We start from the raw sequence: 15494 nt of genomic DNA on the forward strand, positions 1-15494 counted from the left end.
TTCAGGGCTTCCATCCTCATGACTTCCTAGTACTTCCGGGCTATAAGGGAAGCATGACTCCCCAGGTCCTTCCACAGAACCCCCTGGCAGCACCCAACAGGGCTGAGATGCCTAACTCCAAGTCCCAGGATGCCCTGTGGAAATCCGGGGCACTACTACATTCCAGGGGAGCTGCCATCTAGCGTCTCTGGGGAGGCAGTGTCCAAAGGTTGCTGTCTTCCCTCTTCCTTCCATGCTCGGTGCATCCTGGCCGGGCCGAGTTGCTGGCCGTCTCTTACAATACATATCGACAGCATATTGGCAAACAACAATCAGTGATGGTATAAAATGTGCAATGGACAAAGAGTGGAAAGGAATGCAGAACAGAATAGTAATTAGATAAGAGTACACGATAAGGGGGCATACGCAGGGACAGGGGGTAACGTTGTGTTCAGGATCGTGACTGACTGTGGCAAGAAGCTGTTGTTCAGTCTGATAGTGTTGGTTCAGGGACCTCTATACGCTCTGCTTTGTGGAAAAGAGTGGTTTGTGGACCTTTCCATTAAGGAACAGAAAGAAGTTAGTCTCTGCAGTGTGCAGTATCCATCATATGGACTTGCAATCAGACACATTACAGTTCCCATAGCAGACAGTGATGGAACTGGTCAGGATGTTTTCAGCGGTGCCCCTATAGAATGTGGTGAGATTATGGCATGGAAGGCCATGTCTACAACTGACATAGAAAGTGCAGTCATTGCAATGATAGGCCATGTCAGGTCTTCCATCAGGTGTACACCTAGGAATATGGTGCTTTTCACCCTGTCAACTATGAAACTCTTGATTTAAAGTGGAGTGTGGTCAAGTCCACGATCATCTCTATAGTTTTAACAACATTAAGAGAAAGGTTGTTGCAGTTGCACCGGCCTACCAGCTGCTCTACTTCCATTCTGTACTTTGTCTCATCATCATTCTTGATAACACTTGCTACTATTGTGTCATCAACAAACTTGATAATGTTGTTAGAGCTGTATGTCACAAAAGAGTTAAGAATTAGTAAAGTGAACAGAAGTGGGCTGAGTACACCTCCCTGGGGGGCTCCAATGCTCAGTGTTATGGTGGTGGAGATGTTATGGCTGATGCAGACTGTCTGTGTTCATTCTATCTGGTAGTCCAAAATCGAGTTACAAAAGAAAGAACTGAAGCCTAGAACAGATTGGAGTGGCCTCAAGGAATTCAGCTATACTGTTATCTTCTTCACACACCATACCACACTGTACGATACTAATTAAGCCTTACAGTAATCTGGCAGTAAAACTAAATAATAGAGTGTTGCCAGCCATGTTAGTGGCTTTGGTTAGACCATGTCAAACATTAATTAGTTTTAAATATCAGACATGAGGTTTGATAATGGCACAGTGGTTAGCCTACTGATGGTTCTAGCATCATTAGTTCAAATCCCCTGCAGAAGTCATTGTTTTCCCCATGTCTGTGTGCCACTTCTCTCCATAAACTCCAGCCTTCCTCCCACACCCGAAAGATGCACATTTTTTCCAAAGTGACTTACAAATAGAGGTCAACATAATCGAATAAATATCAGCCTGGTGGACAGTTTGGGAACAAGAATTACAGGACAAAGTTATAAAATGAATCAACCCGAATAAACAAAGCCAAGTTATAGCTTCTATGTTACAAAAACTAACAACTAATATCATACCAGAATTCAACAAACAAGTGAGTCTTCAAACGCGTCTTAAACACATTGAGGGAATCAGAATTTCGATTGAAGGTGGGCAGCTCATCCCATCAGCAAGGAGCTACATGTGAAATGAGATTTGATGCCAAGCAAAGGTGGGATCATCAGATGCTTTTCATCACAGAATACTTAAATGGTTGAGAAGGATCATCCCCTTATATACAGCTGCTGATCCACTGACTATTCTATGGGCAAGTATCACTGATTTAAACTTAATACTTGTTGCTACAGGGAGCCAATGTAGCGATCTGAACAGACATGCTGCTCCATTTTGAATCATCTGCAGCGTCTTCATAACAAATGTAGATAATCCTCGCATTAGAGAGTTGTAGTTGTCCAGACATGACAAAACCAATGTCTTGACCAAGTGTTCTGCTGCATACTATGTCAGATACGGTCTGATCTTGCGGAAGGTGAATCTGCAAGACTGAGAGACTGTTGTGACATTGGACAGTGAAGGACTGTTGGTCATCGATCACCACCCAATGGTGGCAGGAGTTAGCAATAATGAGTTGAGCTGCTGAATAGATGGATGACCTGGGATAACAAGAAGGTCTGTCTTTGCGAGGTTGAGCTGAAGATGGTGTTCTTTCACCCAGGTTGCAGTGAGACATGCAGAGATTCTAACAAATGCTGAGTGACATGAACAGCTAATAAAAGTAACAATGGAACTGAATGATAAGGCCTAGTGAGGAAGTCTACAGGGAGAAGAGGGGGCCCAGCTCTGATCCTTGGAGCCCCCAAAAAATAACCTACATATTAAATTAATTGGAGATTCTAGACTTGGCTCTGTATGGATATATTCTGAGTGTACCTTATGGTGCACTTTTTTATAGCCAAGTTGTCAGGACGGCTTGTAAACGACTCTTGCTTGTTCTCCTGACTGGATGGAGTGTGAGGATGGTATCAGATATTAACTAATGTAGCATTTTTTCTGTGACTTAGGGTAGGTTCTGCATAGCCTCTCATCTTGCCTTTTTTCAGTCTACACTATCTTTTCCTTTATTTTAGTTGAAACGTAATCATTAATATTGAATATCCAGATAGATAGCCTGAATAATCTATTTGCTTCAAAAAACGAATATATATGGCTCTCGGTGATGTACAGATTGCCTACATCACTTGCTAAATTAAACATTGATAGAAGACAGTTGAGTTCATACAAAGTTGAAGGTCCCTTCATGCTTTGCTGCCACCCTTAATGAATGCCATCGCACATCACTTTCATGAATAATCACATGTTGTGTCAGGCGGCCAATATTTACTTTCCACAACCAGATCTTGGCATGTCATTAAAAATGAGCCTGCAAAGTATTTTTACTATAGAAAGACACTATATAAAATGTTGTATTTAAAAGGCAACTTTTAAGGCCTGTGGTCACTAGGGGATACTGCAAACCCCCAACTATAGGTATAATTACTTGGACTTCAGTCCAGGTTCAAACAGATAATTTTATTTAAAGACAATATGTCCCACAAGTTTGTTTTCCTTAAAATCGATACTTTTGCAAGTCATCCTTTACTCCTCCACTTCTCCCATGCAAGTGCTGTCCTGCTAATCCTGACTCTAACTTCCCAGGCTGTGTAGAGCGCTCCCTTTTCAACTTAATGCAGAAGTACTTCCAATGCCCAATCATTGCCACCAGGAAGCACTTTGGGGCTAAGTGGAACTGCCCTAAGATAGAGAACTCACCTCCTAAAATCTCCCCTGTGGAACCACAACTCTTATACTGTCCTCTGATTATTCAAATGGAGATTTTTCCAGAAGGGATATTGCCCACAAATGTACATGGAAGCAGCATGAGCACAGTAGGCTTCCTTGTGTTCTTCACACATCCTGGCCTCCCAACCTGGAAAGGGAACGCTAACCATCGCAGCCGGGATGCCCCCACTGTGGATGAGTAAGACACTCCTAATCATTTCTGCTGGATATTCTGTCACACTGACAGAGTCCGCTTACACCTTAACACCAGCAAGACCAAGGAGCTGGTGGTGGATTTTAGGAGGCCTAGGCCCCCTATGGACCCTGTGATCATCAGAGGTGACTGTGTGCAGAGGGTGCAGACCTTCAAATATCTGGGAGTGCAGCTGGATGACAAATTGGACTGGACTGCCAATACTGATGCTCTATGTAAGAAAGGTCAGAGCTGACTATACTTTCTGAGAAGGTTGGCATCCTTCAACATCTGCAGTATGATGCTGCAGATGTTCTACCAGACGGTTGTGGCAAGTGCCCTCTTCTACGCAGTGGTGTGCTGGGGTGGCAGCATAAAGATGAAAGACGCCTCACGCCTGGACAAACTTGTTAAGAAGGCAGGCTCTATTGTAGGATTAAAGTTGGACAGTTTAACATCTGTGGCAGAGCGACGGGCATTAAGCAAACTCCTGTCTATCATGAATAATCCACTGCATCCACTTAACAGTGTCATCTCCAGGCAGAGGAGTAGCTTCAGTGACAGACTTTTGTCACTGTCCTGCTTCACTGACAGACTGAGGAGACCCCACACTATGCGACTCTTCAGTTCAACCCGGGGGAGTAAATGCTAACATTAATTTTATTTTAATTTTTTTTTATTTGTATTACTATTTAATTTAATATTGTTTCTTTTTATCAGTATACTGCTGCTGGATTATGTGAATTTCCCCTTGGGATTAATAAAGTATCTATCTATCTATCTATCTATCTATCTATCTATCTATCTATCTATCTATCTATCTATCTATCTATCTATCTATCTATCTATCAATATATCGACCTCCTGCTCAGGTAAAAGAACAAAGTTCACCTTCCCAGGGATGCCGACCCGTCTACAGTAGCCATTTTACTTTCACCGACTAAAAGTACTGACTGATTCACTGTCTAACTCTGAGTTAGTCACTTCACCTGCAAGTCATCTAACTAGACGAGTAATGAAATCATAATACCGTACTCATGACGTGCCTTTGGGGGGCATTTGGTCTTAAACAGGGATGGGTAGCATCGGTCCTGGAGGGCCGCAGTGGGTGCGGACTTTCGTTCCAACCCAACTACTTAATTAGACATCAATCCTTGCCAGTTTCAAACCTTATTTAATTTTATGGCTTATTAGTCTGCAATGTTAGGTTCTTATATTGTAGATTTTATTCTTTCCAAGGATGTCATCCAAGTGATTTGAAGGCTGAAACGGATCATTTTCAGTCTGTCACATTTTTTTATTAAGTGTTTTATTAAATCAAACAGTGCCCAATGAACACACACAGGTGTAAATGGAAACAAGTTAGATGGAGAACTGCTGGCTCCTTTGTCATTTGGCTCTTATTGGTAATAAGGAGCCATTAAAACAGTGAATGCAGCTGTTTAAGACTGAAATAAGCAATTCAGGGTGGGGAACCTTAACAAGCGAGACCACTAAAATGAAGCATCAAAATGTCACTTGAGCAACACGTACTTCATCAGCAATAATTGACTTCTCATTAAGAAATTGGGTTGGAACAAAAACCTGCAGCCACTATGCCCTCCAGGACCGACATTGCCCACCCCTGGTCTAGAAGATTGCTATGTTTAGAGATTTATTGGTTAAAGTTTAGTACTATAAAGCACAAAAACTTATCCAAATCCACTTATATTGTAGGCAAGTGCACCATTTGTACAAAGACTGAAAACTTGATGCTGTAGGGACATTTGACTGATGTTCGCTATGCTTGGATACTATAGCAAGTCATTTAAGTGTGTGTTTGTGTGTGGATGTGTTTACCCTGATGAATGTTGGCACTCAGTCTACTGTAGGTATTGTTCATGTGTTGCACCCAATGTTTGCTGGGATGGGCTCCAGCTTCCCCATGACCCTGGTCTGGATAAGCGGGTTTAGATCATAGATGGGTGGATGGATGGATTCTTATAAAGAGCCTGGCCAAGTGGCTGAAATTTGGTCTGCGGAACATAAATTTGCTGATTCAGTTCCTTTTGCTAACTCACTGTATCACATTGAGGGAGACCCACGTCCTGACAGAGCTCACTTTGTCCAAATAACGGACTTAGGAAGAGCCTTGGAATGCCACTCACTTTTGAAAAACGCTACGTGAAACTTTTTGTTTAAGCATCAGGCTGACCTACTGCACACAAAGGAAAATGGCCCTGTCAGGAACCTGTGTGTCGACAGAGTCAGCTGAATTAAGGTCTGCTAATGGTGAAAGGGCTTTTTAAAGATTAAAGAGAAAAAATTTCTGATATATGCCTGTCACTTGTCATCATTATTGATGTGAAAGGAAACCACATGTTGTTTACTTGCTGCGATGGATGTTTAAAACTAGAATCCAATATCTATAAGTGAGGCAGCTCTGTTTCAAAAGTGGATGGAAGCTGAGTGATATTTTAGGAGCTTGCAGGGAAGCAACACAAAACATCAGGTTTGGGGCAACTTGAGTTTGGTTCTGTGCAAGAGTGGAACAAGGCCTTTAGAAAAGGGGTCAGAACTGTTCTAAAAAATCAGTGGCCTTTAGTTTGGAGTGCCTTGTCTGTTGAGTATGCTTTTCTCTCACTGTTCATAGTTCAGTACTAGGGTGTTGTACCGTGTTAGCCATTATGAATGTAGTGAAAAGTCAATCAAAATGACATCTTTTATTGGCTAACTAAAAGGATTACAATATGCAAGCGTTTGAGGCAACTCAGGCCATTTCTTCAGGCAAGATGTCATTTTGAGTTGCCTCGAAAGCTAGCATGTTGTAATCTTTTTAGTTAGCCAATAAAAGGTGTCATTTTGCTTGACTTCTCACTGTTCGTGTAAACGTTCTTCCTGGTTGATTGCCATTTCTAAATTTGACTTGGTCTGAATGAGAGAGTGAACGCAGCCACCATTTGGCACCTTCTGTCTATTGCTCCTGGGATAGGGTCTTGCTCTGGAATGTTAGCCATTATAAGAAGGGTAGAAATAATAATAGGGCTCTGTGTTGGGCCCCATCCTTTTCATCATTTGCATGCTCCCCCTTGGAAGTGTCATTAGCAGACACGGTCTATCTTGTCATTGCTATGCCGATGACACTCAGCTTTATCTTAGGACTACCCCCACCTCCTCTACTGCTCCTCTGCCAACATCTACGCTGACTTTTTTTTTGGAGGAAACAAAGGCATGGATGAGGCGCAACTTCCTTCAGCTAAACAGATCTAAAACAGAAGCCATTTTAGTTGGCACACCACACCATCTTCGTTCTTCTACCATCACCAGTATCACTTTCTCTGGTCAAAACATTCCTCTTTCTACATTTGTTACCAATTTGGGTGTTAAAATGGACTCTCAACTCACTTTTGACACCCACATTAAACATCTCTGCAAGTCACCTTTTTACCATCTCAGGAACATTGCTAAACTTCCAATCCAACACTTACCCTGGCAGATGCAGAGAGGCTTGTCCATGCCTTTGTCTCGTCCAGGCTGGATTACTGTAATGCGCTCCTCATTGGGATTCCTGGCAAGAGTATCCAGAGACTCCAGTACATTCAGAACAGCACTGCCAGGATCCTGATGAGGGTGCGAAAGCATAGCCACATCACTCCTATCTTGAAAACCCTTCACTGGCTCCCTGTACCACTTAGAATTGAGTACAAGGTTTCCCTCCTTACCCATCAGTGCATCTATGGATCTGCTCCCCTGTATCTACAGGAACTCCTTATCCCTCATACTTCCTCACGCACCCTCCGCTCTGTGCATACTAACACTTCAAGTTCCCAGAACTAAGCTTAGCAGTATGGGTGATCGGGCCTTTTCTTTGGTGGCGCTGAGGCTGTGGAATTCTCTCCCTGACTACCTGAGAGCCCCACAGTCGACTGATGCTTTTAAACGAAACCTAAAAACGTATCTTTTTAGAAAGGCATTTTGTTAAATTATTTTTTTATAGATTATCTTGTTTGTTAATTTATTCTTATTTTGTAGCACTTTGAGATTGTTAAATATAAAGTGCAATATAAATAAAATGTATTATTATTTATTATTATAGAAATCTAAAGAATAGATAAGGATTAATGCAGCAGCAAAAATCACAAGTGGCCAGTACAGAAAGGTTTAAAGAAAGAAGCTTGTAATTGCTGACATTCCTGCACAGGTTTACCTAACTGTGGCGTTTGTGGTGAAGTCAGCCTGGCGGTACAGTAGAACACTACAGCAACATTTGATTCATTCAAAGGCAAGACAACCCGACTCTGTGCTGAGTTATGTGACGTGAGCCTGTTAGCCGTCAGTCTGCTTCCTTTTAAAATGTTCCCTTACTTCGTCTCTCAAATCAAGGTTGCCATCTGCTGGACACATGTTGGAGCTGCTACTGCTCATTTAAATCTTTCAAGCTCTACCACAGGAATAAGGAAAATTAGGGTAGAGTACTTCCTCACGGTTTTGGGATTTGGTTTCAATTACCGTGTCACCTGATGTTTGCATCTCTTGCCCCTCTCTGGGTCGGCACTCATTTTCTACCAACATCCCAAATAGATTCATAGCTGGCAGTGTTTCGAGGGGACAATATACTGAGACGTAAACCAAAGGGTTGCCATTTCAGTTCTCACCGCTGACTCACTGTGTAACGCTTATTAAGTCACTTGACTCCCTTGTACTCTGATTGATCTTCTAAGTTGTCTTGGATAAAGTTGTCAGCCAAATAAAACCTATAAACCGTGAGGTCAATTGGTTGCTTTTAACTTACCTGTTTGTCAGGGTTCAAATGGAACGTTCTTGCTGGTCAAGTACATCTGCTTAGCTACAGGGAGACAATCCATACAAGTTCTGGACTTAACAGAAGTCTCTCAAAGTGTTGTTAAAACTTTACAGAACACAGCACAGTAAAAGCTCTCCAAATGCTTGTATGATATAAATCTGTGCATTTCATAATGACTCTGTAATAAGCATCGTGCCATATGATTTATCAGCTTCTCCCTGCGATTGTTGCTTGTTGTCATAATGGCTTCACTTTATTTAGCAAAGCCTGTGACTTTGGTCCCCTCTCACATACAATTCAAATACTCAATCTCATCTGAGTGCATTCAATTTTAGTAAGAAATATTTTAGGAAATATACATGTGTTTGGGATGCTGTGAGCATACGACAGGGTGGTTTGACTTGTGGATTATTCAATATAAGTCACGTGAGATTTGTGGACGTTGTTTGCTGTTGTGCAGTGTTGTTCACCATAGAAGCCTATTCTATCACAGAAAAAAACATCAGATTATTTTTTTGTTGGCCATCACTATATTTTGCATGGAGTAATTAATATGTATACAAATAACTTTTGGGTGAAGTATTTATTTTATTCTGGAAAGGTAGCTGGTTCAATGCAAGGGAAAGCTATGGACATGTACACAACGGACACAACTTGTCAGTTTTTACTGACATATTTACTGTCTGCATGTTACTGTTTTACATGTTATATTATTTATCCACTGAAAGTCAGTTTCTGGAGTTATGGTGCAAAATCTGTATATGGAGTGTCGGGGAGAGGGCAGAAGAGTGTTTAAGGTAGCAGTCGACAGCCATTCTTGATGACATCACAGACTCTCGATTCTCAGTCATAACATTCCCATTTCTCACAACAGAAGATGTCCGCTAGTCTACGTCATCTCTCTGTACTTTGGACACTTGCACCATTTACTGTTGTTCAGAGAAGATCATCAACTGTCTAAAACCTTACTGATGTAGCATGTCAAAAAATAAAGCTACATTCATTCTTTCCCATGAAGTGTACCATGTTCATTATGTTTCCTATTTAAAAACAATGCTTTTAACTTTGTTCACATTTTCTAGTGGGTATTGAGTTGGACATATAATCACACAATTGCACACTCGGGTCCCAATATGAGGATTGCGTTTGACACCAAGTAACTCATTTTGCCTGATAATTAATTGCATATCTCTGATTATTTAATAATTATTTAACATGCATCTAATTACAATGGTCCTACGTCAAGTGATTGGTGACTCTTATACATTTGCAGGGTGCTGTTGGTTTGACTGGCCCCAAAGGAGAACAGGTATCTTTATTCAATACTTTATTGTTCTGCTGTTTGGAGTTGATTTTTTTTTTTATACTGTATTGTTTTGATCGTTTTGTCTTTTGCTTATTTTAGGGTGATCCTGGTGCGGAGGGTAATGCTGGAGACAAGGGAGATGGTGTAAGTATTATTGGGTATTACAATGTTGTACCATTCATAACCTTGATAGAATCCTAACCCTAGGACTCCCTAGTTAATGTCAGTTTATTTTGATAGCACCTTTAAATAACCTGAGTTGAACCAAAGTGCTGTACATCATCATAATATATAGCAATCTAAACATACAATTCAAACTAAATAAAGGTAAAATAATCACAATACATACAAATAAGTTACATTTATTAATACAAGAGGAAGGGCTCAAAAACCCATAAAGGCCTTGGAAAACAAATAGGACTTCAACTGGGCCTTAAAGGCATTAACAGAACTAGCAGTCCTAATAAACAGAGGTCGACTGTTCCAAAGCCACGGGATGGCTACTGAAAAAGTAGAGTTAATATCAAACAAAAATGAGGAATAGTCAGAAGAGATTGTCATGAAGACCTTAAAGACTTTGAAGGTTGATGCCGGACAATGTAACTCTGTCAGTTAACAGGGATGCAGACCATGCAGAGGCTTGTAAACCAAGAGCAAAATCATAAGTTAACAACAACAACAAAAACATTTATTTATATAGCACATTTTAATACAAATGATTTAGATCAAAGTGCTTTACAGGATGAAGAAAGAAAAAAATAAAATTAGGTAATACTAATTAACAAAGAATAAATGATTGCCGGGGAGTTAACTTCTGTATTCCACAGGAAGCCAATGGAACACGGCTAAGATTGGCAGAATGCTGTGCCTCTTCTTATGCTGCACTAGCGACTGGGAGCCCAAATCGGGCTACAGCTTCCACGTTTGGGAAATCCATAATTTCTCTGCAAAGAATTATTTGTTTTTTTAAGTCTTTAAAATTATTTTGTTATCATGGCACTGATTTGTGCTTAAAATAGACCTTTTCGGCCGATGTAATGAAGAGCTGCCTGTTTAAACGGGGCTGCGAGACGTGAACTCAGCTCTTCGGCGCACCTCATTTGATTTTTTCCAGCAAACCAATTTTCAAAACAAACCGTATTTTACGACTATAATCAGAGTCGGAGTAATAATTATGTTGGTGTGGTCATTTTAGATCTGAGATCGGCTAAAATGTAAACAATGACCGTTGTTAATACCCAGCCATCATTACTCAGTTTGCCAATAGATGTCAGAAGGACGGATACCAAAGCCGAACTGCCCAAAGATAGATTTCGATGTATCTAAATTATTTACGGTTCTGGAGCTGTCAAAGGGTTTAAGTTAGCTGACAATGTTAGTCCTGGAAAGTACGCCCCACCAAACCAACGTTCCAAAAACCAATCGAACTTACTGTTATCTGCTCGAACTAACACCGACTTACTATATTCGGCCGTCCAGCAGCGTCACTGAAGCATTCGAACATTCTTAGCCAATCATGCAATACTGCGTCCGCGTTTGCCACAATATGTTCTAACAACAACAACAACAACATTTAATTATATAGCACATTTTCATACAAACAGTAGCTCAAAGTGCTTTACATAATAAAGAATAGAAAAATAAAAGACACAATAAGAAAATAAAATAAATCAACATTAATTAACATCGAATAAGAGTAAGGTTCAATGGCCAGGGGGGACAGAAAAAACAAAAAAACTCCAGACGGCTGGAGAAAAATAAAATCTGTAGGGATTCCAGACCATGAGACCGCCCAGTCCCCTCTGGGCATTCTACCTAACATAAATGAAACAGTCCTCTTTGGATTTAGGATTCTCACGGAAGGGCTTGATGATGATGATGGTCACGTAGACTTCTGCCTTTTAATCCGTCCATCATTGTTGGAGCCTCATGAAGCTTTGAGTAGGTGGAGGTGGCGCAGGCCACCACCACAAAGAAACCGGAAAAAGAAACAAAAAAGAGAGTAGGGGTCAGTACCGATTTTAGAGCCACCATGAATAGTTATTTTGAGGAGATTAAACATATAGAGTATCAGGATTAAGTTAAATTACGATTAAAATGAAGTTATAAAAAGGCCATGTTAAAGTAACATACTAACTAACTACAGTGGCAGAGTCCCATTGCATAGTTCTAACTCATATTGAGTCGAGGTATTGACTCGAACACCATACATACGGGGTATTGTCGCAATCACCATACATACGGGGTATTGATGCGAATATCATACATACGGATAGTATCAAATTATATATAAGGATTATGTTTACCTTTGAAGTCAAATGTTGGAGCTAGGAGTGACATTGTATATGAGTTGACCGTGTTCCAGTAAAACATTCGGAAAACCAGTACAGATGCCTCCCGGAAAACATTTGTTGTGTTTGCTCTTTTGCAATGCAGTTAACTACTGAACAATGCATTACAAGGTGTGTTGTGCTATCAAACACCATAGCAACATGTCCAGAAATAGAGGTTAGACAACTGATTTAATGGACACCAACAGAGAGAAGTGCTAATAAATGTTATAATTACTACACCTTTCAATGCTGTTGATCCGCGGTGCAGCCATCTTGGATTTTGAGGTCAGGGATGGTGAGGCTCTTCTGACGTTGTAAGTAGTAAATCCAACTTGTAGGGATGCTCCAGTTCAAACTTCCTACCAGAAACTTGAAACTTCTGACTTACCAGTTGAAATGGAATGTATCAGTAGTAGCAGGCAGCATCCTAGAATCTGCATTCTGCACTAACTGTAGCCGACATAAGGCAGACTCTTTACCCCCCAAGTAAAGTGCATTGCAAAAATCCAGTTGGGAGCTGATAAAGGCATGAATGACTATCTCTTAGTCCTTCAAGGAGAGAAAAAACATGAGTTTAAAAATTCATTTGAGATGATAAAAACTGCTCCTGATGATTGAATTTATCTGACTACAAATTTTAGCTCCAAATCAAGAATGAATTGCAAACTCTTAGTATTCGAGTTGGGTAAAATACTCTGTTTATAAACTTGATACAAACCCTAACCCTGTAACTTACTTATGGTGCATAACTAAAAATAATTCTGAAACAACCTTCCAACTCCCATTAACTACTCAAAATTCACTTTTTGTCTTATAGGGAGATCCAGGAGAAGCCGGACCTAAGGGATCAGTAAGTAAGATTTTGTTACTCAAGCAAAAGTAAACAGGCACTAGTAGTTCAGTACGTTTACTGAACTAAACACGTCATCTTGAGGTGATGTTTCACACTTCCAATCCACGTTTTCTTTGTTAATACTCATTGAATAATTTAGTGAGTTACAAAATTATTTTAATTTTTAATCTTTGCTAAAAGAAGTTGCTCATGATGTGGCCATCTCCACTAGTGATAAGGTAAGTATGAAGGCCATTTTGATTAAAAAGATGAAGAAAAAAGAAATTGTAAGAGACGCTAAATGTACAGTATGTGGATTTATTTAAGAGAGATTTAAGATACAAATTTGTAATGTCAGCTTATACTTGTGATATTCCTAAAATCCATAGCCAAACTCAGCACACCTCCATCCATCCATCCAACCCGCTATATCCTAACTACAGGGTCACGGGGGTCTGCTGGAGCCAATCCCAGCCAACACAGGGCGCAAAGCAGGAAACAAACCTTGGGCAGGGTGCCAGCCCACCGCAGCTCAGTACAACTCTGTCTTTAGAAACTCTCACTTATTGCACTAATGTTAGAAATCTAAACTGCAGCACATGTCGTTCATTCTTCTCACAAGCTAATTAGATAAAGCTTCTGCTGCCTATTCAGACCAACAACATATTGCACAAAATGTTGTTTATAGTGGTAGGGAAATGTCTAGGCCTTCTACGACTTCAGTGAAAGCCTAAGCAAAATGAGTTAATGAGTGATTTTTTTTTAAATCTAGTAAATCACATTTGTTTGTTTTTATTTCTTAAACTTGTGTCACAGGCATAGCTATTTTTTGTGTCTTTTGTTATGACTGCAGATCCCAAGCACTAGAGACCCAAGGCACATAATTCAAAAAATGCCTACTATATAATACTGCGAAACCCCAGCTAGTAATAAGAGCAAATAGTGGAATCTTATATATATTGTAGCAGTAGGGGGCGCTATTGCTCCCTTGAACCCTCAGGTACCACGCCAAACACCAGGTAAAAGTCCAATAATTATTATTATTTAATATACTAATACAGTGCACAAAGCACCACCACTCCACTATTCTCAATAAACAATACACTAATCCAATAAATCACAATCCTCCGCTCCCAGACGCTTAGCCACCCTGCCTCCCAACTCAGCTCGTCGTCTGGGAGTTCCCAAAGTTCTTTTATAGTCCATGACCCGGAAGCATTTCTTCTCTGAGTCAACTCCACATCTTCCTTCCTCCAGTGCCCTGGAAGTACTGTGGACTTCCGTCCAGGGCCGTTTGAAGGAATTTGGGGGCCCCAAGCAAAATGGACATGGATGCCCCCCGCACGCACGCACGCAAAAGGAACCACAGCATAGCCATACATATTTCTGCTAGCCTACCTGCTGCAAAATTGCACCATTTGTACAAGACAAGTAGAGCTATTTTATGTGTGTAATTTATCACTTACCACTGTCTTGTTTTTTCTTATCCTCCTCTTCCTTTCTCTTCTTTCTTTTTTGGCTTCCTGAAGCATAATTCCGCTTCATGACTGCCGAGGAAGTTTTGTATTTTGCCGGCAGCAGAGATCGCGTGGTTGGCTGGCTGCTGTCAGCGAGGGGGGCCCCCTTGAGGGGGATCCCGATAACAGTGTCATTGCACTTTACTGCATTCACTATCAATGGGGCGCTCACACAGTTTGTCGCTGCATTTTATTCTTAACCAGTCGTTGTCTTGGGGCCCCAGGCCAGCTCGGGGCCCCAAGCAATTGCTTGGTTTGCCTGCCTTGTCGCGACGGGCCTGCTTCCGTCCTCGTGACCCCGAAGTACTTCCGGGGTGGCAAAATCATAAAAGGCCTGCAGCCTTTATGGAATTCTTTAGCGTGCAGAGAATTTTGAAAATATGTGGCAAGGTTTATTTATGCAAACCCAATTTCCAAAAAAAAATTGGGACACTTTCTAAAAATGCAATAAAAACTAAAATCTGTAATTTGGTAATTCACTTGAACCTTTATTTAACAGGAAAGAAGGATAAAGAAAAAACTTTCAGTGTTTTCACCGATAAACTTAATTCTATTTGTTAAACATAACCAAATTTAGAAATTGCATTTTTAGAAAGTGTCCCAACTTTTTGGGGGTTTGGTATTTGTACCCACTGGCTTCCTTAAGTACTTGAGGTTACTGATTTTCTGATCCTGGTGATTTGTTCGATTTCAGCCTATTTAATCCAAGCAGCACTTCTCCCTCTACAATTTCCAAATGGCCTCTTTAGAAGTCCCTGTTACTTTTCGGAAGTTATCAGCTTCTTCACATGTATAAGCTTCAATAAAGCGCAAGTTAAAGCGTTTGCCATTTCACTGTTTATATTCCAGCTTTACCCTGCCTGATACTCTTCACTTTCACATCATCCTTGACTGTTCTTTTACTACTAAATTTTTGAAAGAATCTCTCCCAGAATTCATCTTTGCCTTATATTTCTCTCCCACTATCTTTTAGCCTTCCTAATGTTCTTTTTAACTGTTGCTTTCCTGCTGTTATATGTCCTACAGTTTACACTTCAGTAGTCTTATATGCCTTATGCAGCTGTTTTTTTTTTTTCTTTGTATCCTGTTTTTTAGC

The 15494-nt window shown here is 40.6% G+C and overlaps 1 protein-coding gene across 1 annotated transcript in view; it reads left to right on the forward strand.

Moving 5' to 3' along the window:
- The window catches only part of col9a1b (collagen, type IX, alpha 1b), a 118018-nt gene that overhangs the window by 84805 nt on the left and 17719 nt on the right, over nucleotides 1-15494 (forward strand). The window contains exons 25-27 of the mRNA XM_039737772.1: nucleotides 9684-9719; nucleotides 9816-9860; nucleotides 12867-12899. Coding sequence (XP_039593706.1) covers nucleotides 9684-9719; nucleotides 9816-9860; nucleotides 12867-12899 — 114 coding nt within the window. The remainder of the gene's footprint in view (nucleotides 1-9683; nucleotides 9720-9815; nucleotides 9861-12866; nucleotides 12900-15494) is intronic.

This window comes from Polypterus senegalus, chromosome 16 (genome assembly GCF_016835505.1).
Source record: "Polypterus senegalus isolate Bchr_013 chromosome 16, ASM1683550v1, whole genome shotgun sequence".
Taxonomy (NCBI): Eukaryota; Metazoa; Chordata; class Cladistia; order Polypteriformes; family Polypteridae; genus Polypterus; species Polypterus senegalus.